The 24,637-nt window shown below is 33.8% G+C and overlaps 1 protein-coding gene across 4 annotated transcripts in view; it reads right to left on the bottom strand.

Annotated features, from left to right (window-relative positions):
- The window catches only part of LOC132696556 (pseudouridylate synthase RPUSD2-like), a 378,541-nt gene that overhangs the window by 4,714 nt on the left and 349,190 nt on the right, over positions 1–24,637 (bottom strand). For all 4 annotated transcript variants that reach the window (XM_060661445.1, XM_060661446.1, XM_060661447.1 and 1 more), the window contains 6 exons: positions 15,014–15,236; positions 10,239–10,326; positions 3,798–4,018; positions 2,174–2,364; positions 1,897–2,124; positions 1,142–1,446 (listed from right to left, as the gene is read on the bottom strand). In XM_060661445.1, the coding sequence (XP_060517428.1) occupies positions 1,142–1,446; positions 1,897–2,124; positions 2,174–2,364; positions 3,798–4,018; positions 10,239–10,326; positions 15,014–15,236 (1,256 nt within the window). The remainder of the gene's footprint in view (positions 1–1,141; positions 1,447–1,896; positions 2,125–2,173; positions 2,365–3,797; positions 4,019–10,238; positions 10,327–15,013; positions 15,237–24,637) is intronic.

The following is a 24,637-nucleotide window of genomic DNA, read 5'->3' as shown; positions in this document are numbered from 1 at the left end:
AAATTATCTTTTGTTATGTATTTAAAAATATACAGTTTGATAAACTCAGCAGATCATCAATGCGTATTAGGCATAAAAATACTGTAAGATGCCAGCCAGTACAGTTTCGAATACATTCCAAAGGGCGAATCGTCAATAAGTAAAGTTAAAATGTATGAAAGAATTTGTTTGTGGAGATGAAACGAAAAAGGTATCATCAACGACATTGTACAACTATTTTGATCGAAATTACTCACAATATAATGTAAGAAATGTTCCTGCGTAAGCTACTGATAATGAATTAATATCCTTGCTAACAGGATTCCTTTGTAGTATAGGTAACACTAATACTGAAAAAAATCCATAAGTTTTTAATTTTCGAAATTAGAAGTTTTTAATTTTTAAAATTAGCAGTATTCGTATTAAAAATTAATCGGGAACTTTTCGAAATATTAGTAGACAAAATACATTTTTTACATTTGATTTTGCAACGACAAACCTTATTGCCTGCTTGGGATTATCGGCGAATTTGTGGCGCTGCTAAATGCTAACAAACCGGTTCGTTTTACTTAAAATATCAACATAAAAATGCAATGTTTTTTCCGACTGTATTTTATACGAGATTTTTAAAGAATTTTTTCAGAATACCGGACAATAACAAGTATTGTATTTTCACCACGAAAGTCATTTACTAAATTACATGATGTCATTTTAATAACACCCTGTATATATTTTTAAGTGATCGAGGGATAGCCGACCATCCTAAATACAAAAATATTGTTAGTGCAGGAAGAAAAACAGTTTTTCGTTTTTGGCATACAGATAAACTCTTACTCCCTCAGTCTAACAAAGATGTACTGGGACTATTGAAATCAAAGAGAGGGACGAGAAATGATACGCTGTCATATTTGTCAAAGATTTTCGCGTTGCAATGTACTAGTGCGAGGAACAGGATCCCGGAGTTACTGGCGGTTTAACCTAAAGTGAGATGAAATTTTTACTGTTGTCACATTTAAAATTGATTAATGGCATAATCATAAAAGAGAGTTGTAGATGATTTGTTGACTGCAAACTGGCTCTTGGTGTTGAGGCCATTTATATGAATGACTTGTCTTATTTCTTTGTGATATAATGTCACGCGATTCAAATTTGGGAAACTTACTTTATATTTCCAGGCGTGCAAATACATGACAAGGTCCTGGGGTTTCGGATCGCGGTATCGCACTTTACATTCGTAACAGTGTTGGTCGACGGTCATTTTATCGGGATTAAAACTAAAATCCGGAGCCTCGTGTCCGGTTTGTGTGGCCACTGTCACTTTGGCGTCGTTTGCTCCGCTACGGCTGGCAAACGACGACAACGTCAAAGGGTTGGGGGTTGATTCGCAAGTCGGAGGTGAGGATCTGCTATCGCAGGGTTCGTCGCACGGCGAAGGCTCGCGTGACACCGGGTCGGCGTCTTCATCACCTACAGGGTACGTGTGAATATTATTGAAATCTACGCAAATGTATATCGCATCGATATCCATTTTTTTCAAAACTTTGTTGACACCGCTGTTTGAAATATAAAATGATGTAATTAAAAATAGGTATAATCCCGACTTTATCAACTGGGAAGCTTAAAATAATGAGTTATTTATAAATCGTATTTGTGTTTAAAAAACAACACTACAACACAAAGGCACAAATATAGAGTGATTTAAAAGCCAGGAAACCGATAACTCAGTTACAAGCCAAGAGTTACGTTAGACACTTCGAGCTTTTGCAGTATTTACAAACACTATTTTAATTAAAAATATGTCAAAATAAGTGATATTTTAATTTGCCTATAATCAGTTGATTCTTGCTATTTCTCTTGCCACACCACCATATCTCTCACTACACTCAATTAGTTATTAGAAGTATGACAGGCACCTACTCTTAGGCACAAGAGGTCCAACTAAAGAATCGTCTAAATCCGCTTTTCTCGAGTTGAACATCGACAGTTCGCTGTCTCCGTCCATACCCAACCAGTTTTCCGCGTTGTGAATGTGTATTAAGTCTCTGACTAGTTCCTCGTCGGTTTTGCCTCCCAGATCACCACTCTTGCCCTTTAGCGGGCCAAAGACGTCGTGGTTATAAAGGGGATCGTTGACGACCGGATAACCTGCATCAATCGAGTGATAAAACGCTTCAAATATTAACGAAATACTTACCCAAGTACTGAAGATGTACTCGGATCTGATGCATCCTACCGGTTTTGGGTCTACACAACACGATGCTGGTTTTTCCGTTGTAGCCCAATTTTTGGAAGAACGTGTTACACTCTTTTCCTTTCGGAGACACCTTGCACACTCCGATTTTGTAGCTCACTACCTCTATTGGCTCTTTGCACTCTACCATGCCGCTGAAGGAGGATGTAAATAGTTTGCGTTTAATTTTCCTGTTATTTTAAGGGTTCGATCAAGCATTTAACAGCTTGCACAGCGCTTAAAATGATAAATGTTATTGTTTGCCGTATAATTCAAAAACAAAACTTAACATAGAAAACATAATTTAAATCCGCCAATCATCCTGCTGGCTTCTTCACAGCTTAACTCTGTACCTGCTTATATATTGTTTGAGGGGGGCGGAGCTAAATGAGGGTCATAAACATGGTCTCCGATGACTGATTCTCATATTGGTGACAGAAAGAGACCTGAGTCGCGGTTAAGATTGTTAGTTTGTTTATAGATTTCTATAGACTCTGGGATTTTTCGTTGGTGAAGGAATTGATTACATGCAAGAATTTTACTTTTATCGAATAAAATTGTATGTCAGGTTTCGTGATTGTGTTCGACAACTGCTGATGAGTTTATTTGTCTTAGTCGGGACTTGGGCTGATATAGTACGGTTCTGTAAAGAAAAGTTGATAACAGATGATTTTTGGGTCGGATGGTGATGTGACAATGCATTAGGGTATCGAGCTGTGTGCATAGGTTTTCTGTAAACACAATGACCAAATGTTAGGTCTGATTTTCTATTGAAAATGATATTTAAGAATGAAGACGTATGTTAGTTTAAATTTCTAAAAAAATCTACTAGGGATTCTTGACCATGGGCCCAAATAACAAAAGTACCATTGACGTAGCGTTCCCATCATTTTGGTTTTAAATGGAAGGTGGACGAACCCATAGCTGTCCCGACGTTTGTTCAAAAATTGGACCGTTATAAGAAAATATGTTCCAGGCAAGCATTTTGCAATTAAGGTCAGAAGGTTTGATTCTCGGATTATAATATATCTGAGATGATATTCAGAGTTTCAGGAATAGGGATTTTAGTATGTAGCAACTAAACAGAAGTATATATAGTATATAAGTTTTCCCTGTAAAGAGTTTTAATATAGAATTTAGATATTTTGCTAGAGAATATGTTGGAGAACCAGTGGTGCTGAGAATAGGCCGAAGGGGTAATCCTGGGTTGTAGATCTTAGGGAGTTCGTAGAGACGACAAATTTTAGAGTCATGAGACTTTTTCATGGAGTCTGATAGAGAAGAAGCCTTAAGAATATCTTAAATCTTTTCCTGATATTCATTTGTGTTCATGACCACCGTAGCTACCGATGCAGGAGTAAAGTTTTGTAAATAGTATTACAGTAGCTTGTGGAAGTTTCTTCGAAAAATAACTTAGAAATGTTAAAAAACTGCTTATTATTTTGTCAGCAAGAAAATGAGTGCTAGTTCTGAGTTAGAGATTGTCACAACAATTAATATCATCTTAAACAGTCTCGTACCAACTGGACCGTACTTAAATCGATGTCGATATCGATATTAGTTGTGAGATCGCACCAGATTTACTTACTCGGGAAATTCTCCTTCCACTCGGCAAACGTATTCCTTGGAAACTAGCCTGTTTCTAATTTGATGTTCCATCTGTCTAGCTTTTTTCGGCGATCTTCCGAATAAAAGGAGCCCGCTCGTTAATCTGTCCAGTCTGTGAATGGTTCTGAGATTTTTCAAGTTATATTCTTTGGCGAGAATGAAGACCACCGTGTTGTGCCTATATCTTCCGCACGGATGCACCTACAAATATGACGTGAGTGAAGAAAGTTCGAAAGTAACTTATTAAATTACAGTCACATTATGTACAACACAAAATAAGCTAATGGATAAAATGCCTACTAGATCCAACGTTGTCAATATTATCCAGAGTTAGAACCAAAGGTATTTCCGAGACGACTGTAAGTATCAAAGCTTCTAAATTATCTACAGGTCATCGAATCAATGCTTGCCTCGATGAAGATATCCAGAAGAGTTTATCTCATTGCCTTCGGACAGACTGAAAATTTAAAGCGACGTGAACGTGAAGATGATATATGGATGATATTTTTTGCGTCATCAGTCACCATTTTTTTTTTGCGTACGTTTTATCGCCCATATTTAAAAACTGTAAACCATTCAAATATTCTATTTTATTATAAAACAATAGCGTAATTTCTGTCTGGGCGTCTGTCTGCCTTGTAAGACCCAAGACTTTGGTGTCGGGTGTGGGGTTGCACCAATTTATTGAAGATTTGAGGGTCAAGCAAATACGAATCAGATATACACTCCTGTTCAAAAATTAACACACCGCACCAGAAACCATTTAATTAAAGTTTGAAGAATTATACAACATTTGGAGATCAGAGAATTTCTAATTTACAAAAATAAAATTAAAAATAAAATGGTTCAATTCGTCGGGGCGAGGTTGTTATTTATTAAGTTTTGGGTGGTTGCTAAAGTAATGTTTTCTCGTTGCAAGAGAACAATACGGTCTAACTCTACATGACATGACATTATTTTTAGGACACACCCAAAATTTTTGAATCTGGAGTGTGTGGTGGCCCCTTTAACATCTGTATTTTCATTGAAGTAATCCAAAACTGTCTTTGCAATGCGGGACCTTGCGTTATGTTACGTGTGGAAATGGTGCGTGCCTCAAAATATATTCCTCCTCCCTCGGATTATGTTTGGAGGGATAGTGCAATCATAAAATCTTTCTCCAAGTCTGATTTATTTTTTATGATTTTAGGCTAGCTCACTTAAGTTCAATCTGTGGCCAAAACTCTCTTCCAGTCATCCGCGAAGATAGCGAGTCATGATCTAACTAACCAATCGACTTTTTTCTTCTCCTGACGGTTAAGGCAGAAATTCTGACATTTCTAACACTTTCGAGTTGATTGCTCAAATGACATACTCGATTCATCTTTTCCTTACAAAAGAATAACCACCACTTAAAGAGAAATTTTATAAAATACACTTATCAAAATGGAAAAAATTATGTGAACGTGAACTTTTTAAAACTTAATTAAAGGACATACAGTTATCAAAACAGCATAAGCCAACTAAGATCAGTAAATGGTAATTTTTGGGGGCCGTCTTTTGAAATAATAAAAAAGGGATTTATTATATAGTTTCAATTGAGTGAATTTCTTAGCAAAAAATCCAAAAGAAAATATATCGAAGGAGCGTCTTTTTATAGTTACCTTTGTGATGCAAATCGAATTTTAACATTACCATTTGCAAGGAACGGAAATAAAAAGCAAAGTAAATCGGTAATTTGTTATGGGGACTCTCGTTCAGATGTTCTTTCTCGCATCTAGCCCATTACGGTCGTGCAAACAATTTATATAAATTTATTCCTTTCTCAACCGAGTAAATAAAAAAAAACATTTTAACACTTAATATAGCTTACGAAGGTGGCGCCAACGCGGCAGGTTTCCGAAGCAGTATTGAAGCATGCTTGTCATTTCAGTCATTTTTTTTTCTATATATAAAAAAGATTCGTATTAAGATACATAACGTAACCTCGACACCGAATGTCGCATATTGGGGTATTTGACAGTACAAAACTGATCGACCGTGAGAACATCAAGTGGATTTTAAAAATACTCAAAAATGGCAAATCGGAATAGTATTTGTTTATTTTGCATTATGATAGATCCATTTATGTCCATGACTGTGTTATGTTTTATGTTCGATACGGTTTTTTAAAATTTAGTATAGCTAAAAACTGACGCAATAATTACGTGAGAAGTACGATACAAAATAGACGTAATGGTGACCAAACTTACTACGGAAGTTCAAAATTTACTAAACCTTCCAAAGAAATGTAATATTAGTAACTCAGTAACTCAAAAAAATATCCCTCATTCAAATAAAGTTGTAAATTTTATATGTTACTATCTAGGATCTTTATCAATATTTTTGTTCCATACCTTATAGTTTTTATTATTCGCGTTCTAATATGGTTTATAAATATTTCGTTATATTTACTGCGTGAAAATGTAATAGTTCACAGTTCACATCTATTCGCGTTCGCTTTTTTCGGGATTGAAATAAAGATTGTGCATGGCATTGAGAAGTTTCACTAGATAGTCGACATTGTCACTTTCTAAGAGTTTTATGATTTCCATTTGTACATAGTCTGTGCCGGGTGCTTTTCCTGATTTGATTTGTTGTATTGCTTGGATACGTTGGAGATTTTTCACCTCTGACCTGGCGATATTTTCCTTTATATGATTACTCGATGTATCTCACTTGTCTGTCTGTGATTACTTTATTGTAATCATTATTAAGTCTTGATTAAATGCATTACCAAATACCGCAGTGTGTGTCCGCACGAACCCCAATGAAACAATTTGCAGCGCCGAAACGATAGTTCTTAGACTTTAATGCGGCCTAATGTTATCTTGAGTTAACGTGCAAACAGCTAATTCATTTGCACACGTGTTAAAACCTAAGGGGAATCCACGTAGCGGATTAACTTGGAGCGCCAGTCGTTTTAACGTGTGACAATTTAGTAGGTTTGAGCACATGTTGGTGTGTGCATTAATTACCTTAACAGTTTCTCCACTAACAGATTACAAGTATAACAGTAAGCGAGATTTAATTCGCGGAAGTTATAAATGCATGGAAAATTACATCGACGGATTAATTAAATTAATTTACAGTGTACCCGAGTTTATATAATTTTGCGAGGCAAACTGCACATAAACAATTTCCCAGCACAAATACAAATGCAAAGCCGAATCTTAGTTATACTTAATGTAATTAAAATAAAAAAAAATTCAAAAACGGCAAATGATTGGTCCTTCACGACGCAATCTTGAATTAATCATGTTGAGTTGAACTGGTGCTAGTGATATTAGCTTTTTAATACCAAAAAAAAAAACTAGAAGTAAATTGTTCCTAAAAAAAAAAGAAAAATTGCCAACGAACTTCCGTTATTGCCTTGGAAAAATCAAAAGTACTAAATACAGTTTATGATGCTGAAAAAAATCAGTAGAACTTTGTTCGGGAAAGAAAATTTTATAAAACTAGTAGCGCGATCCAACGTCTACCTCAACACGTGTTTCTTTTTAATAGTAGAAATAAATCAAATTTAGTTTAGCAAGCAAAAATAAGTATTTTATAAATTCTTTGCAAAAGACATATTGGTGAGTTGTGAGTTCTCGTCGCTTCCACCCTAGCATTAAAAGATAATTTCTCTAACAGTTTTGCACAGCCTACTATTAACAATATTATGCAAAAAAATGCTATGTAAACTACTAGAACTAAGAAAACCTGTTAGACTGCGGTTATATCTAAAGTTCATGTGAAAAATAAACTTTTTTTGAATGTTTTTAATTCTGTTTACATATTTGAGATATTGGTGACCCCATATCACACTGGCAAACCCAGGATGGGTCGGCATGTGGCTGTTATAGAGTACGATCAGTACGAAATTCTTTTCTAACCCCTAAATTGAAAACCCAAATTTCATTTTTCGTTGTTTTCAATATGAATTTCAAAACTTAGTTTAATGCCTATAGTTATTTCAAGATCCCAGAATTTATAATCAAAAGCTATATCATTTTTTAGTTTTTTTAGTTTACTCAACTTGGTCATCAGCATATAAAAAGCGCCGCTATGAATAAAGAGAACAACAGAGGCAGGAAGTACTATCCCCGAAATATACCAGAGTGATATAAGTAGATTTAGATTTAGTTTCATTTCACGCTATACACTGAGTCCTGGAAGTAATAAATTTGACCTCAATATTCTAACCACGTATTCTGTGACCCAAGATAAGGATAAAAGTTCATATAAACTAGGGTCCAAAACGTCTTAGTTTTTAACATACAGGGTGTTAAATTTGAAGAGGTGATCGCAATTTTTTGTAAATATTTTCGAAACACGTAAATATTTGTAAATAAAATTTGGTACGGTTATTAAACTTTTTAGGCTGCATTTAACGAACTAAAACTTAGTATTGGATTGTCTTCAGTGGTGGTGGGTAACACAGGGGAGGCGTGGGAAAAATTTGCCCCAAATTTTTTGTTTGTTGAATTTTCGCAATTTGGACTGCAGAATTTGAAAATCTTTTCTACCTAAATAAGGTTTCTTTGTTGAACCTCGCTGGACCAGACCGTTTTTTTTGGCAAAAATGCTTTTGAAAATTTAATTACAATTTTTTTAAATTTTAATGTTACAATCGAGATGCCAATAATTATTAGTAAGCCTTGGCAGTTCATGACGGGTTTCATTTGTTTGTATTGCTTGGTAAATAAACATTAAATGTCAGGTGAGACAAGGGTATCTTTAAAACTTCTGCAGTCCAAATTACGAAAACTCAACAAACAACAAATTTGGGGCAAATTTTTCCCACGCCTCCCCTATGTTACCCATCCCTGAAGACTAAGTTTTAGTTCGTTAAATAGAGCCTAATGAGTTTTGGTTAACTTTGGGGATAGTTTGTGCATCAGAAGTAACAAATAAAGTTTTGAAGAAACTGGAATCAAACTACTACTCACTCCACCACAAAAATCTTCAAAGTTGATGCAAAGTTTAGTATGGATTTAACATCCGAAAACCAAATAAGATTTAGTTGATTTATTTATAATACAGTGTAAATGACCTTTAATTAAAAAGAATAATTGACTAATTAGTTAATTTAAAAATAATAAAAAATGTTCCCACATGATGGTGGGAAGATTGTTGCCCACATTCGTATTTTTTATCCCCAATTTTTATAGTTGAGACTTTTGTTTATTGATAGCAACGTGTTATAATATTTTATAAATATTTATGACCTCACCTCTAACGTCCCATACTCCATACCGCGAATTAAAATTAATTTATTTTATTTTATTTTATATATGGTGACTGATGAACCACGGGGATCTATTTGATATATACTAAGATTTATCAAGGATTTGTAAACGATATACATACATATCCGCGCTAAACGCAATTCCCATGATGGAATGAAATTTTGGGCCGATATTTACACAAATTTTTAAACTCGCAGTTATTACGTTACATTCAAAACATCAACATGACAACAAAAATGAGGAAACTGGATTTTCCGAGGTAATTCCGATTTCACCTTTAGAAACATCGAATTAAGCTGTTTCACAATCCGATGATCTGACAAAGAACACCAGATTAGAAAGAACACGAAGGCTGATATAGGATGTACCGGGATTGTCGTGCAATAAAGAAAATAGTGTAAAATTGGTGTTAGTTACATAAAAATATAGTACCAAAATGGGACTTTCGCGCACGTTATGCAGTGCGCTTGCGAAGGCGTAAGCTATGACTTACAAAACCAACATAGACAAAGGATGATTCACGAACCAATAGCCTTTGGCTTTTTTGCATGTTCGGAATTATGTACACGTGCCCATCACGGTTATCTGTGAAAGCTGATCCGGACCATTCGGCCGAGCTTACTCACCGGCAGCGAACAAGGTTTATCCAACACGACAATATCTTCGTCTAGATGTATTAACTTGATCGCGTTCGATAAAACGGGAGTCTCGTGTCTGCAAGGAATCCACAAAAGAGAACGAATGTTTAGGGAGTCGATCCAAGTCCCTCGATAGTATCATCGCTTTAACGTCTAAGTGTTACGTGGTCGCTACGTGTTAATCGGGGTATAACAAATTAAACTAAATTTACTACGACATCGGGTTAATTAATTTGAATCGGGTGGATGGGAACGCGGTTTCAATATACGAGGCACCTATAGTATGGGCAATTCAAAAACCCCAAAGCTGACGTCGTAATTTCGAACCCCAACTGGACAATACTCCTCCTTATCGCTCTACTTGTTATTGGTAGCTACGTCAACCAAAACTAACCCGCTTTGCTAAAGCTCCAAACTGTGTAATAATTTTATGGTAAAGAGCAGACATATATGCAGACACACACAAACGAAGAACTAATATTATTCTAAGAAGATAAATGTACTTGTGATGGCAGTCTCTTAGCCACTTACAGGGATAGAAGCGGGTTTGTTGACCACCACAATGTCCTCATCCATATGTACAATGGTGATCGCTTGACTAGTGACTGGCACTTCGTGTCTGCAACATACACTTTTTAGTACGCCTAAAAGGTTCGCTTACGAAACGATTTAATGAACCAACAAGATGCCATAGGTAAACCCACAAACGAAGACATCAATTTCTATTATTTCAAAGGGATTCGACATGATCGTTACTTTCGATTTCTAAAAATGCTGGTTTAAAAAGTAGCATCAAGTTTTGATCTTTGATCTTTGACTACTGTGGTACTAAATGAAAAATAAAATATTTTTTCCAAAGCCGCTAAACATAGGTATTATGGAGATTATGTGAGGAAGAAGAAAACAGAAATTCATTTATGCTAACTACCAATTTTCAAAACGGTCCTACGTGTAACATGTCATCATCCACAAATAAGTCTCTATACTATATACTATACCAGATTTTTTTAAATTTTATATATTATTTATTACTATTTTATTTGTTTTATTCTTCAGAGGAAATAAGGAGTTTTAGAGTTTTCATTTGTATGTGTTCATCAGACTGTGTTTTTAGTTTCCGTAACTTTTTCAACCTGTTACCAGATTTAATAAAACAAACAAAACATTTATCAATTAATATGAAGGGAATTGTAATCCCCGCGTACCCCAAATGAAAATTCGATTTCGTCCACAATGTGTGTTTTAACTAAAGTTCCTACATTGAGGTCAAAATATACGACCAGACCCATTGGGTGACATCGGTTCATTTAGTAGTATTGGAAAAGGCTATACGACATTAAACGGCAAGTGTTAATGGAATCCGACCGAATACAAGTTATAGCAAGTCAGGATTACTTAAATTCAATATAGGCCGAGCTACCCATAAAACCGAGCCGTTCGGCCAGTGTGAATTTATCAAAGTACCCAATTTGAAAACCCACAGATAAGAGGTAGAGTAGAAGATGTCCTTAACTTTTATTTGATTAAACTTGAAATTTCTTAAAATTAATTTTAGCATAGACACAGCAACTGAATATTTGGTTGAATATTGAATATAATTTTACGGTTTTTCATAAGCATATGCCAAGTCCGAAAATTCAAGATCCGAACCTGTATCCATTCGGAAGTGTATTAAAAGATCTCTCGTGCCTACACAATTGAGGGTTATGAGGTAGCTAATTTATGGCAGGGTTTTACGGGTAAGGGTGTCATTTAACTTTTATTACACAAGAGAAATCAAGGAAAATTTATGAAACATTGAACATACATTGGAGAGATGATACGCGGGTAATGTTATTGAAGTTCATTCCAGATAAACTCCAAATGTAATGTGATCTATCTCTCAAAAGAAGCATTTGTATATGTAGTCTCATTATTCGAATTTTGCTGTCTTCGTTTATCGTACATCTACTATAACAATTGTTAGTCTATGATAAATACATTCTGAAAAACATGTTTCTATAACCACTTTTCCACTTCTACGAGAAAAATGACGCTTTAAATACAGTTTGTTACTTGGTGAGTCAATACTGAATGGAATAATTCTTGAGCTCATTTTGAAACATAGCGTTGCGCCACCTCTAGAGATTTTTTCTTAAATTAAAAAAAAAAACGTAATTTACGAAAACGAAGGAGATTTTGCTGAAAGGAAACCACACGTATTGCTGTGTTTCTTTTTTAGCTCGTTCGCAAGTTTGCAAAATACGTTTTCAAGGTATCCAACCACTTCCAACCACTTATTTTGAGAAATATGAGTAGAAAAGATTAAAAAAAACATTAAACTCAACTGAAAATTAGTATAGTATATATATTAAAAATTAATTTTAAATATTCTTCAGTTGCAACAAAAAACTACTACAAAATTTAGCAAGAAATTATTGGTTAGAATCGGAATAATTTTGGTTAGTTTTAATTTTAGTTAATTTAGGAAAAAAATAAATGCACTTGTGGTGTGTGGTGTTTCATTCGGACAGCACATATTAAAAACTTTGCCACCTTCATATATCAAAAGTCACTTCGTTTACGACGTACGTCCATAAGTTTTTTCTTAAAATGAGCTCAAGATTTATCGCACACCCTGTAATACTTCTTTTTTTTAACAGATACACGACGTTTGAGGCCTTATAAAGCTTTAAAGATTAGAATTAGACTTTCATACATAAAATTTGCATATTTAATAGTTGGTTTCTTTAAAAATCCACGCACCAACGGGATTGTCGCTCGTTTGAACGGATTTCAAGTCCCTCGGAGAATCGCCGGTCCCTTTGTTTAACTACTATAATGCCTTCCAGTTGACGGTTAACCTAAATGAATAACTTTGGCCGCGGAAGATTAAACGTCCGGAATCTGAGAGGTAAAAGTTGTTGAATTATTCATCTGCGTAACACAATAGGGACCATAATAAAAAGCTAGAGGATGAATGGAACGAAATTTCGCTGACCGTGGCGTGTCCCGTAGACACCTTCAAGTGAAATATCGCTAAATTATCGATTAAAAATGTGAAGGACTTGATTTTTGACCAACATTCTCTAGATTGTAGAGGAAAATTCGAAATAAAAAAAATGCTCTCGTTGCAGGATGTTGTAGAAAACGTTCCGCTAATTTGTAGGGTAAACAAAATATTATAGGCTGCTAGAATAGTTGTGTTTTGCACATCAAAATAACATTTGAGGCAACTTGCGGAATTGTAATATTGAAAATTTAAATTATGTAAGTGTAAAAAAATTATTTAGATTTTCTCAACAGAATAGAATAATATTTAAGATCCTATTTTAAGCTGTTTGCTAAATTATTTGTTGCCTTTGTATAATTTATGTTTTGCTTTGAGCCGAGCTACAATTGTAAATTTTATTTTATTGATTTTCCCGGAATCTGCAGGAAGTTTAGGACATCAAGTGTCGTTTGAGAAATTTCTCCAGTGGCCCGTATAAAAGATATTGTACGGATTTTAATGACAATTTATATTTTTCGTAACTCATTCAACAGAGGTATTTTTCAATTGGTTTCGTTTGAGGTTGGAGGTTTGGTTTACGCTATCATGCGATAAATGATATTTCGTTTGAGGTTTGCGGTTTGGTTTACGCTATCATGCGTTAAATGATAAAACTAAGCCATTTCGTTAGTAAGGAATCTGTAATTTGGTTTGTTCTGCCATCTATCAATGTGGACCCGAACTACATCCAAATCCATATGTTGGGAATCTGTAATTTTGATATCTGAAGATCTCCCCACTGATATTTTTCAGCCACGATGTTCGCGTCGCTCGTGACCTCTTCGATCATCTGTTTTGCCATGCAAGATTAGTTGGATAAATTGATATTTCTCATTATGCATCACATGCTCAAGGTACGCCATCTTCTTCACTTTTACATTATGTATACTTATGAATGGGAGCTTAGATGTAGCATCTGTCAACCTCCAGGCTTCCACTCCGTATAGGAGAGTGGAGAATACCTAACATCTTAGGACCTGTGTTCTCATAGTAATATTCAGGTGCATGTTCCCTGACTTTCGTGAGGCGGTTAAAAACACTGGCTTTTTCTATACGCCATTTGATCCCATTTCTTGTTCCGGCTGCAGCCCAAGTACGTTATTTTATCTGTTTTAATGGATTATTGGCCCTTAACTGATGGTATTGTGATTCCTTCTACTGACATCTATCGATGTGAGTGCGTTAATGTCTTTATCGAACAAGCAAAACTCAGGTCTATTGTGTTGTACAATTTGTTCCGGCAGCATCATTTTACTCTGGTACATTTGTGCTCAATGGTTTTCCACTCAAAAAAATTAATGTAGTGGTGCGACCATGCACCCAAATAAAATTTATTTTCATTTTTAATTAATCGGGCAAAAACAATTTGTCATCTATTTACCCTAGAAATTAGCGGAAATGGTATAGGCAAGTAGTTCGTATTAATGATGAGAAATGAACAAAATCGAATTGAAACGATCTGCATTCGATCATCTGAAACCCTTTTCAACTACTTTAAAAATTTATTAAAATTTGTACCACTATAAAAGACGGTTACGAACCACATTTTTTTAAATTATTGCGCATATCACAAATATCGACATTTTGAAACATAACAGCTTGTTGGTTCATTTTGCAGGAAACAACAGGCTCGTCCAACCATTTTTATTACCGTATCCTATTCAAGTAGTTCATTATTTTGCAATATCGACGTATTTGATCGTTCTCTAAATCGCAGAAATTTGTTTTTTGATTCGCACAACATTATTAATAGAACATCTGAAACATTTTGATTTTGCAATATATCCGATTTTGTTGTTTTGCAGAGTATCAACAATATTGGGCCCCTAGAGCTCTTTTAAATTGGCAATATCGAAGACTCCGCGGTGTTTTTATTTCCCTGTTTGTTTGGGTCGGTCCCATCTGCAAAATTTGACGAAAGGCTATACAGGGTGTTCCTTTTGTTCAATATTTTCCGTTTAAATTTTGACGATTGTGAAAGGCCAGATATTTCATTAAAAATTGTTGGTAATAAACAAGATTTGATCGACTTAAGATATTGCGAACTTTTAGAAACTTCTTGGACTGTAATATTGAATAAAGCTGACTCAATTTTTCATATTTGCTTTAAAAGCTTTTCATCATGGCGCGAGCCGTTTGTTTCCCAAAAACATTAAGTAAATATTAGTTCGGAGCAACTAAGCTGAATTCCGGAGACTCATCTCCGAAAGAATCGATCTCTACGGAACATCTAGGAAAAAAAAAACACTGGTTTGTTAACAAAATTATCACGAACCTGTGAACAACGTTGGCGAGTAAGTCGTTATGCTTCAACCTGTAGTCCGTAGGAACTTTATCGTAGTTTACGGTGAGCGTTCCCGCTCGTATACACCTTTCGTATTCTTCTGCGGGATGTGCCCTGAACTCTCTGGCGAATACATCCAAGATGCGTTCCCCTACCCAACGGCCTTTCGTGAAAGTTGTAAAAGTAAAGTAATAGGGGTAAACTTTCCTGAGACCTGGAACAATAACAAGCAGTCAGTGCGTTGAACTTTGTTCGGAGTTTAATGTGAGTTTAATAAGAGATGGATACGCGATATGATGCGGCTGTGTCTATATGCATAGCATAATATCGCTTGAAATAACATTATATTCTCGAGGTTCTCCGAAAAATGTGGTGGACCCGCGAAGACTTAAAGTGAATTTTGAGGGCTTTTAGAAAAGAATTAAACAGGATTGAACCTACTGCTGGCCTCTAGCAATGATTATTTATTCTAATCGGAGATGATTTATAAGGATCTAATTAGTAAAAGTACGACAAAGTTGATACCAAAATTGTTTGCCAAGAGTTCTTTTCTTCTCAGCATACATCTATGATGTTATATTTGTTTTGGTTTGGTTAGTATAGTGATTCTTTATTCGATGTATATTCAGTTCATAACGTAAACCATAGTGGCAATGAGTTAGTGGCCAAATTATTTGGACCAAAAACAGGTGAAGAGGTTAAGAACATGTATTTTTGACAAACTATATTCTATAACTCTTAGTGGCTGGTTTTATTTTTGGATAACAAAGACACAATAAAATAAATAAGAACTAAAAGGTCAGATTTTCACGAAATTATATATATTTACATGACAATTGTTTCAACAACGCGTCTCTAAAATAAGGTTTTTCCAAAGTTTATAAAATTAAAAACCTACAACAGATGGCCCGCTGCATGGAAAGCCCAGATCCAAGGCCAGACGAAATGGATGAAGAAAGAACGAAGACACGAGTACAGACAACGGAATACAAATAACAACTTATATGATGTCGTGAAAATCTATACCTTTACTTCCTATTTATTTTGTTAAATGGATTTTCATCAAGAAAAAGCCACCTCAATTTAATTAACCACCAACCATTTTGGGATGGTGGAAAGCATGAATTGGACACTTCAAAGCATTGCTAATTTTATTACCTTTTCTCACCACTATCAATCATCCCAAACAAGGATGGTGAAAATAAGTGTAGAAAAATACCAACATTTTAACGCTTTTTTTTTCTATGGTTCTGTTTTTATTGTCCACTTGATATATTACCTTTGGTTGTATGTCAAACTAGAAATTGTTTTTTATGTTAATTTAAGTTGAATCTTAGTTTTAAGTAAATTAAATGCATATTTAGCGAAATGCCACAAACAAACATTTTATTGATGCTTCAGGTTTGATGAAGGTTTATTTTAATTAGTATATTGTTACTGCGTTTTACAAAATACATAAAATATTATTGCGGCTTTTACACTAATTTCTATAAAAAATGCAGAAACTGCGAAATTAATAATCTCTACAATGTTGCGTTTTTAAATATTATTCGGGTTTTTAGACTAATTTCTATGCAAATGTAGAAACTGCTAAGTCTCTACAATTATTTGTTGCTCTTGAAAATATTATTCGGGTTTTTACAGTAATTTCTATAAAAAAATGTAGAAACTGCAATATTTATAATCTCTACATTCCACACTTTAATTACTTAATATCCACAATGTCGGAACAAACAGCTGTAATGCGCTTGACTCGAACGCCATACTTCAACTGAGGAAGTGGTTTCGGCAATTATAGGGCGCTTCATCCCTTCTGCTTATTTTCGCGTATTAAAAATTCAACTAACTAACCGAAACCCATTTAGCGTCCAAATAATGGTGCGCCAAAAATTGAGTAATCCCCCTACCACCGAACGGAGTTCGTTTTTAATTTCGAAATATTCTTTGTTTTCTCTTGAACCTTGCTTTTTCCTTTCGGAAATTTTTCGCAAAACAAACCCGTCGTCACATTTGGAGTTTGTATATAAAACTCATAAATATTCATACCGGTTTTCTATTAAAACGCTCCCCCAAATAAAAGTCAAAAACCGGTCGCTTTTTGCGCGCTCCGCGTTTATTTCATTTGGTCTGTGGTGATGACGATTCTGACGGTTTTATGATTTGCACGCTTGTTAAAAGATATTTCCATGATTTGCGTAAGAGGGGAGGGAAGTGGTCTTCTCTCATACGTGGAGGCATTACCTATGCTGATAATGCTGGGCACATGGGAAGCCAACATCAAAAAAAGGGATGTTTGGTTAAAAAAGATTTTATAAGTTTTTGTTAAAAAATTGTAGAGAAATTAGTTTAAAAACCCTAATAATATTTAAAGGTGCAACAAAGTGCTGTAGAGATTATTAATCTCGCAGGTTCTACATTTTTTTAGAAATTAATGTTAAAACCATAATAATAATTAAAGGATCAACAAACAGTTGTAGAGATTATTAATCTCGCAGGTGCTACATTTTTATAGAAATTAGTATAAAAACCAGAATAATATTTAAAGGAGCAACAAACAGTTGTAGAAATTAATAATCTCGCAGGTTCTACATTTTTATAGAAATTAGTGTAAAAACCCTAATAATATTTAAAGGTGCAACAAAGTGCTGGAGAGATATTAATCTCGCAGTTTCTACATTTTTATAGAAATTAATGTTAAAACCATAATAATAATTAAAGAACCAACAAACAGTTGTAGATATTATTAATCTCGCAGGTTCTATATTTTTATAGAAATTAATGTTAAAACCATAATAATAATTAAAGGAGCAACAAACAGTTGTAGAGATTATTAATCTCGCAGGTTCTACATTTTTATAGAAATTAGTGTAAAAACCAGAAAAATATTTAAAGGAGCAACAAAAAGCTGTAGAGATTATTAATCTCGCAATTTCTACAGTTTCATGGAAATTAGTGTAAAAACCATAATAATAATTAAAGGGCCAACAAACAGTTGTAGAGATTATAATCTCGCAGGTTCAACATTTTTATAGAAATTAATGTTAAAACCATAATAATAATTAAAGGAACAACAAACAGTTGTAGAGATTATTAATCTCGCAGGTTCTACATTTTTATAGAAATTAGTGTAAAAACCAGAATAATATTTAAAAGAACAACAAAAAGCTGTAGAGAATATTAATTTCGCAATTTCTACATTTTTATGGAAATCAGTGTAAAAACCATAATAATAATTGAAGGAGCAACAAACAGTTGTAGAGATTATTAATCTCGCAGTGTCTACATTTTTATAGAAATTAGTGTAAAAACCCGAATAATATTTAAAGGAGCATCAAACAATTGCAGAGATTTCTACTTTTTTTTTACAGAAAATTAGTGTAAAAACTCGAATAATATTTAAAGGTCCAATAAGCAGTTAATAATAAAATAATAATAATAACATTTATTTTTTAAAAAGCAACAAAATAGGGACACTAAATAAAATAAACGTAAACTGTAATCAGTAACGTGCTTGTTTATGGCATTTCACTAAAAATGCATTTAATGTACTTAAATCTAAGATTAAACTTAAATTAACATTAAAAACAATTTCTCTACAACGCAAATATAGCAGGCGACACAATCGGTACAATTCTCTGTAGGGTCAAGGTTAGATATAATTAAAACAAATCCGAAAAGCATACTATCAATGTTACTACTTTTTTGCAGCTTTGTTTTACCGGCTATTTCTACTCTTATTACAAATTTGCTAATGCAACTTAGATCAGTTTACAGATCTATTTTCCTTGAGTAGTCTAATATCACATATCACAGCGAATTTATGAATTGTTTTACACTTGATCCTATACGTTTGGTAGTGTGTCACATCGACATCATTCTTATCAGCAGTTAAAATGTGTTAGTTTGTAGATGGACATCCTGTATTTGCAGGATGATGGGAAAGCACACACGTTTTAAAAATACAAACAATATAAATATGTATAATAAACAGAAATCTCTTGAATTGTTGTCAAAATATATATTTCATAGAAATAATTATTATAGTGCTGTTGCATCATTCCTTTGTTGTGATTTTTACTAAATCTTTCGTTAATGTGGTAAATTTTGTTACAATAAATTTGGTTTGTTGCAAAGTAATTGAATCAAATAAGTTTTCAAAAGTATTAACTTATTACATTGCAAGTATACAGAAATTGCTCTTGGTGCTATATGCGCTATAACTTTCATTTATGATCGATACATTTGCAGACATTTTCGCAACGTATAACCTCACAATATGGCCTCTTACAATTCCTCAATTAGGTTCAAAGTTTGGGTTCGGACGTTTCGCCAATATTTTCTTAAAGTATTATTAGCAAAAATTATCGCAATTTCCGTTATGACTCTACCAAGAAATAGCCTGAGCCCAAAATTTTTCCACGTTTTTAATTTAATTAATTGTTAATTAGCAACTACGATGATGCCCTTTAGGCAAACAATTTAGTTGGTGTTTTTTCTCAACAATTCAAGAAGTTTAATTTACATTTTCCTAGATCACTTCGGAAACGCGAAGAATATGAATTACGTTGCGAACAACTACAAGAGAAGTTTTTTGTCTCCTGTCGCTTCTGTAAAAGCTTTTAGCAAACGAAATGGAGATATTTGCTTATAGAAAACTATTTACTTTTAACTACAATAAGGCATTTTTACGTTTCTATTACGTCAAAGATTTGCATGACTGAGTAATATATTTGCACAGGAATATCAGTATTAAAAGGTTGCGCTGCACTGGGTTTTTGAAGGTTCTGTTCACACTTAAGTTTTTTTTTTTTCCTTACTCTACAATACCAAATTATGTACCGTTCAAGCGTTCGAGAACACTCACAGGAAAAACGTAAAATAAAAAAAAAATGGTAACGATTTAACGAAAATTAAATACAAATATTTTCAAATATAAAATGTTATATTTTGATTAGCTAAATTGTAGAGAAGATTTGATTTATTACAATGCCATTTATCAAACTTATTGCATAACATATTATTAAAATGTTAATTTAATGATTATTTATAATGAAAGTTTTTTCTGAGTATGGTGATCAACTCAAACTAAATACGCTGTCTCTCATTTGACTAATATGATTTTTATGTATGATTTAAACATATAGCTACTAGCTGCTAATTGTTGTTTAATTGGTGTTTAGAAAATTTCCTTCTATATGGACATGCCTTAACAATATGAGACGTATCAATTTTAAAGTATTTATAGCTCCGTATTAATTAGCTACATGGACTTGAAAATTAATTAACTAATTTTCATTAATTATTTTTGAGAGTAGTTAGTTACTAATGGTAACCTTAGCCACGGGCTCTTTTTTATGATTAATAATAGAAAAAAATTAAACAGTTCTGGTTAAAGAAATAGTTTTATCAGTTTTTTCAATTTATTTTTTATTCGCAGTTTCTAAACAACCATTTTATACGTATTGTAAATTGGTCATTCTTTACGTAGAAACTTTCTCGACGGATGATAAATGATATCGCATGGGACGAACAAATAGAATACGTCCAGGTGTTTTATTTTCTCCTCACTTTATAAAAGACGTCATAACGTCACTTCGTTTTTATTTTTCGGCTGTTAAGTCGTAACGACGTTTAGATCCAGCGGTCCGTTTATTAAGCGTCAAAACGCCCTAAATCTTTGTGGAATTTTATCTCCTCAGCCGGAAATAACTGAAAACCGATGTAATGGAACTATAAATGTTGCCGATCCGTTGTCAATAAATTAAATCCGAAACGGAGCAGCGTTTATATGAAATGGAGAGAAGTATAGGCTATTTCGGTTCGCCAATGAAATTGGACGGCCATACGTTTTCGGGGCTTGATACGTTAAAATATAGGTTGGTTTGGTATTTGGACCCAACAGTTTAGACTTGTAAGCAATCACTGTTAGAGAAGTGGCTACGGAGAAGTTTTGGGTATAAACCGTGTAGCAACAAGCATCGCTCAAGAGCGGTTAACCGACGTCAATCTTGATATTCTCAAAAAGGTCAATGAGGTGTAGTGTCTTGTATTTAATAAATTCTATACGACGTGCTACCTTACCGTCAATAACAGATAAATTAATCAACTCATCAAGACTTCGGAATTAATTATTCAAAACCCATTGGGGATAAATGCTATTAAAAAAAAAATAAAAAAAAAAGTCACTTATTCCAAATCATAACGTTAATATGCATGGAAAAACTGGGAATATTAATTGGGTTTAAGATCTGTGGAGGATGCAGCGACAAGCACGCAAAGGGATTTTATTGACTTTAAGCATCATTAACTCCTACGGAATCTGCAGGCTTAATCTATTTCTAGTCACGAATCTCCGTCAGATCACTTCAAAGTTCCCGCTGCGGTCTCACTAAATTTTCTCGCTTCCCTGACAAAATATCGAAGGGCTTAAAATCATTAGTGGGAGCTCGAAATATAATCTTTGAAGTAAATTTATCGTGTCGATATGATTTTTATTACGGCATCATGATTTTCTTGGTTTATCAAAGAGCGGTGCTGAAATATATAAAATATTTTTTCTTTGCACTAGAAAGCAGTGTTGCTGTTTATACTAACTTGAACGTGGCAATAGCTTGCCTCAGGCCGCAAATCGGGGGTTTCAATAAAAACATTTTAGGGAAGCTCTGAAAGCACAATTTAATATTAATAACACACACATCATATTATTTTATTCTATTGGGAACCTTATGCAATCAGCCTGACATTGTTCAAATTTTCGTTTATTTAACCTTCCTCTTTGGAGTTCAAAATTAAATATAATAATAATATAATAAAATTTATTTTAATAAGCTAAAAAGTACATTTATTATTATTCTTTTTATTTTTCCGCAATATTTTATTTTTGAAATGTACTGCCAGAGCATCGGAAATTCTGCAAATTCGCCTGAAAGAATGCTCGCTCCGCTCGTGTCAAATAAACTCGTGAGTCAAAAAGTTGACCGAACGTGTTGCATACTATACTTTTCCTACGACAGTTAGTTTTTGGGTACATTTTCGCAACACATTCACTGACATGACTGTCAGAATTGACAAACGTCAAAATTCAAAGCGTGGGAAATATCTTCGAAAACATCCGATTGCTCCCAAACCCGTGCGGTAAAATCCTGGAAATATCCGAAGTGGCTCGGATTCGTGGGAAACGAAACTGACGTGGTAAAGCGACGCTTCCCGCACGCTAGATCGGTGCGTAATTAGGTATTTTACAGACGGGAGTAGAAATTTTTTTTTTTCAATGTTGAAGAATTTTGATAATTTATTTATATATTTTTCAGTGTAATCAGTTTTATAATAATGGGTAGATGGCGGCAAATGCACCACCAAAAAATTTTCTACTCCGTCCTGTAAAATACCTAATTATACACCGATCTAGCGTGAGGTAAGTTAAACATTCGCTCCGCTGCGTTCCGTTCGTTTCAAATGAACTCGTGACTCAAATGCCGTTTACCACATTTGCTCATAATATGTTATTATTTTTTCGGATTATTTCTTCTATTTTCTGATATTTTTTTAAGTAAAAAAGCTAATTTTTAATATTGTGAACGTAAGTACTAAAAGACGAAAGAATAAAATTACTTTTATCACCATGTAATTCCATTTAGGACAAGGATGTATCTCTATATTGTATGCTACTAACCCAGCTTGCCTTATGGTGATACGTTTTCCTTTATTTGAAGGTGCTTCGTTGTGAGTGGAATCAATCCATCCTGTAGATACAGTATTGTGCGTATCGAACTATGTTTCATCAATGAGTTATGGATATGTTGTCTAACATTTTAATTTCTTGATGATAATTAAATCTCCAATTGCGTAATCTGGGTGATTCGGTTATTACTTGCCTTTTGTCTATTTTGTGGTACTTCAGTCCCATTTTACAAACAACTCCATGGAGGGTGGCACGGATTATATTTATTTATATTGATTTCATCTTGTTCTAGCTCCTTTGTCAGTTTATCCAAGGTAGGAACAATTTGCTTAGATAAGATATTTCTCTTCTTATTAGGTCCTGATCACTATTGTCTATAGGTTGAGTTTGAAAACCACAACGTTTATTCCTTTTCATCAATTCTCCACCGTTAATAATATCCCTTATAGACGATATTGGCGTTTTGTAAGTAGACATGTTTCTTCTAAAGGTTATTGATACTTTCGAAAAATCGATGAAATCGAATTTATATTTATATTTATTATATGCGCTAGTAATTTTTCTCCAGATCTCGGTAACCGTAGGTCCTACAAGACCGCCATTGGTACAGATCGAATCAGCGTCGAAATATATATATATATATATATATATATATATATATATATATATATATATATATATATATATATATATATATATATATATATATATATATATATATATATATATATATATATATATATATATATATATATATATATATATATATATATATATATATATATATTTATATATATATATAAACTGAAAAATGGGCCCTCTATTATCGAGAATTGGCTATAAGTGCAAGGATGCTATTTCATTTTACATCGCGATATAGTCCATATTCAAAAAATAACAGGTGTCTTAAGTTTGCAGCTGTCGACTTTATATTTCGCAGAAGGGTAGAACTCCACACCCGAATTTGATGGGTCGGAAAAGGACTTACTCAAATATCGCAAAGTATTTTTTAAAAAATTTTGATTTTTTTTTGTATATTTTGACTTCCAGAAAAAACCTATTTTGTCGCAAACCATTAACCCGAAAGGCAAAATTTGGGAACCAGGAAATGCTGGAGTTTTTTTTCCATTTTAGACAGGGTTTATCAATTATAGAGAAAAATCTAAAAGAACCTGAAAAGCGTTCTTTTCGCTATTAAATTATTAGCGGTAAATCAAAATTCGTCAAAAATATGGCCAATTGGTTGAAACAGTGTTATAGGCTACATCAAGAGCTACAATTTTTGTATTTACAATTTTCGTCTATGACGTACGCTGTTCGAGATATTTGAAAAAAATCCAAATGAAAAACACCTCAATATAGACGCGGTGACGTCATTTACTATTACCACGTACTGCATGGTTTCAGAAAACAAGTCATTTCTTGAAAATCACTTATTCTATTGAGAAAAATCATATACCAGGAAACGTGGGAGATCCGGGGCTATAACCTTTATTTCAAACATTGTTTGAATTATATATAGGGTGTGAAGTTTATGGGCAAAAAAAAATCTATAAAACATTAGTATATTCTTGTAAAACAACTTTTTCGAAACGCACGGTAGAAACGATTATTCAACACTGCCGCAAATGGTCATCACTCAAGAAATATATCAGAAAGAAAGAAATATTGCACCTGGCCCACCTCTGCCTTGTCACTCAGGCAAGAATAAATTTTTTGTTAATGGCTTTACCCAATAACCGTTAAAGCCGACACGATGAAGATTGAGACACTATATCCAACAGTTCATCCAATTGGTTGCAAAAATATACCGCCAAAAAAACTCATAACAGTACAATAAAATTTGATTTGGGAGTAATTTTCTGTTGGAAATTCGCGTTAATGCGTGCCCGATTAAGCCCCCCGTTAGGGGGGGATTTTTGATCTTTGCCAAA

The sequence above is a fragment of the Cylas formicarius genome, unplaced genomic scaffold, assembly GCF_029955315.1.
Source record: "Cylas formicarius isolate icCylForm1 unplaced genomic scaffold, icCylForm1.1 PGA_scaffold_1__22_contigs__length_36826433, whole genome shotgun sequence".
Classification (NCBI taxonomy): domain Eukaryota; kingdom Metazoa; phylum Arthropoda; class Insecta; order Coleoptera; family Brentidae; genus Cylas; species Cylas formicarius.
The sequence above is the reverse complement of the archived record's forward strand: the minus strand, read 5'-3'. Positions and strand labels throughout refer to the sequence as shown.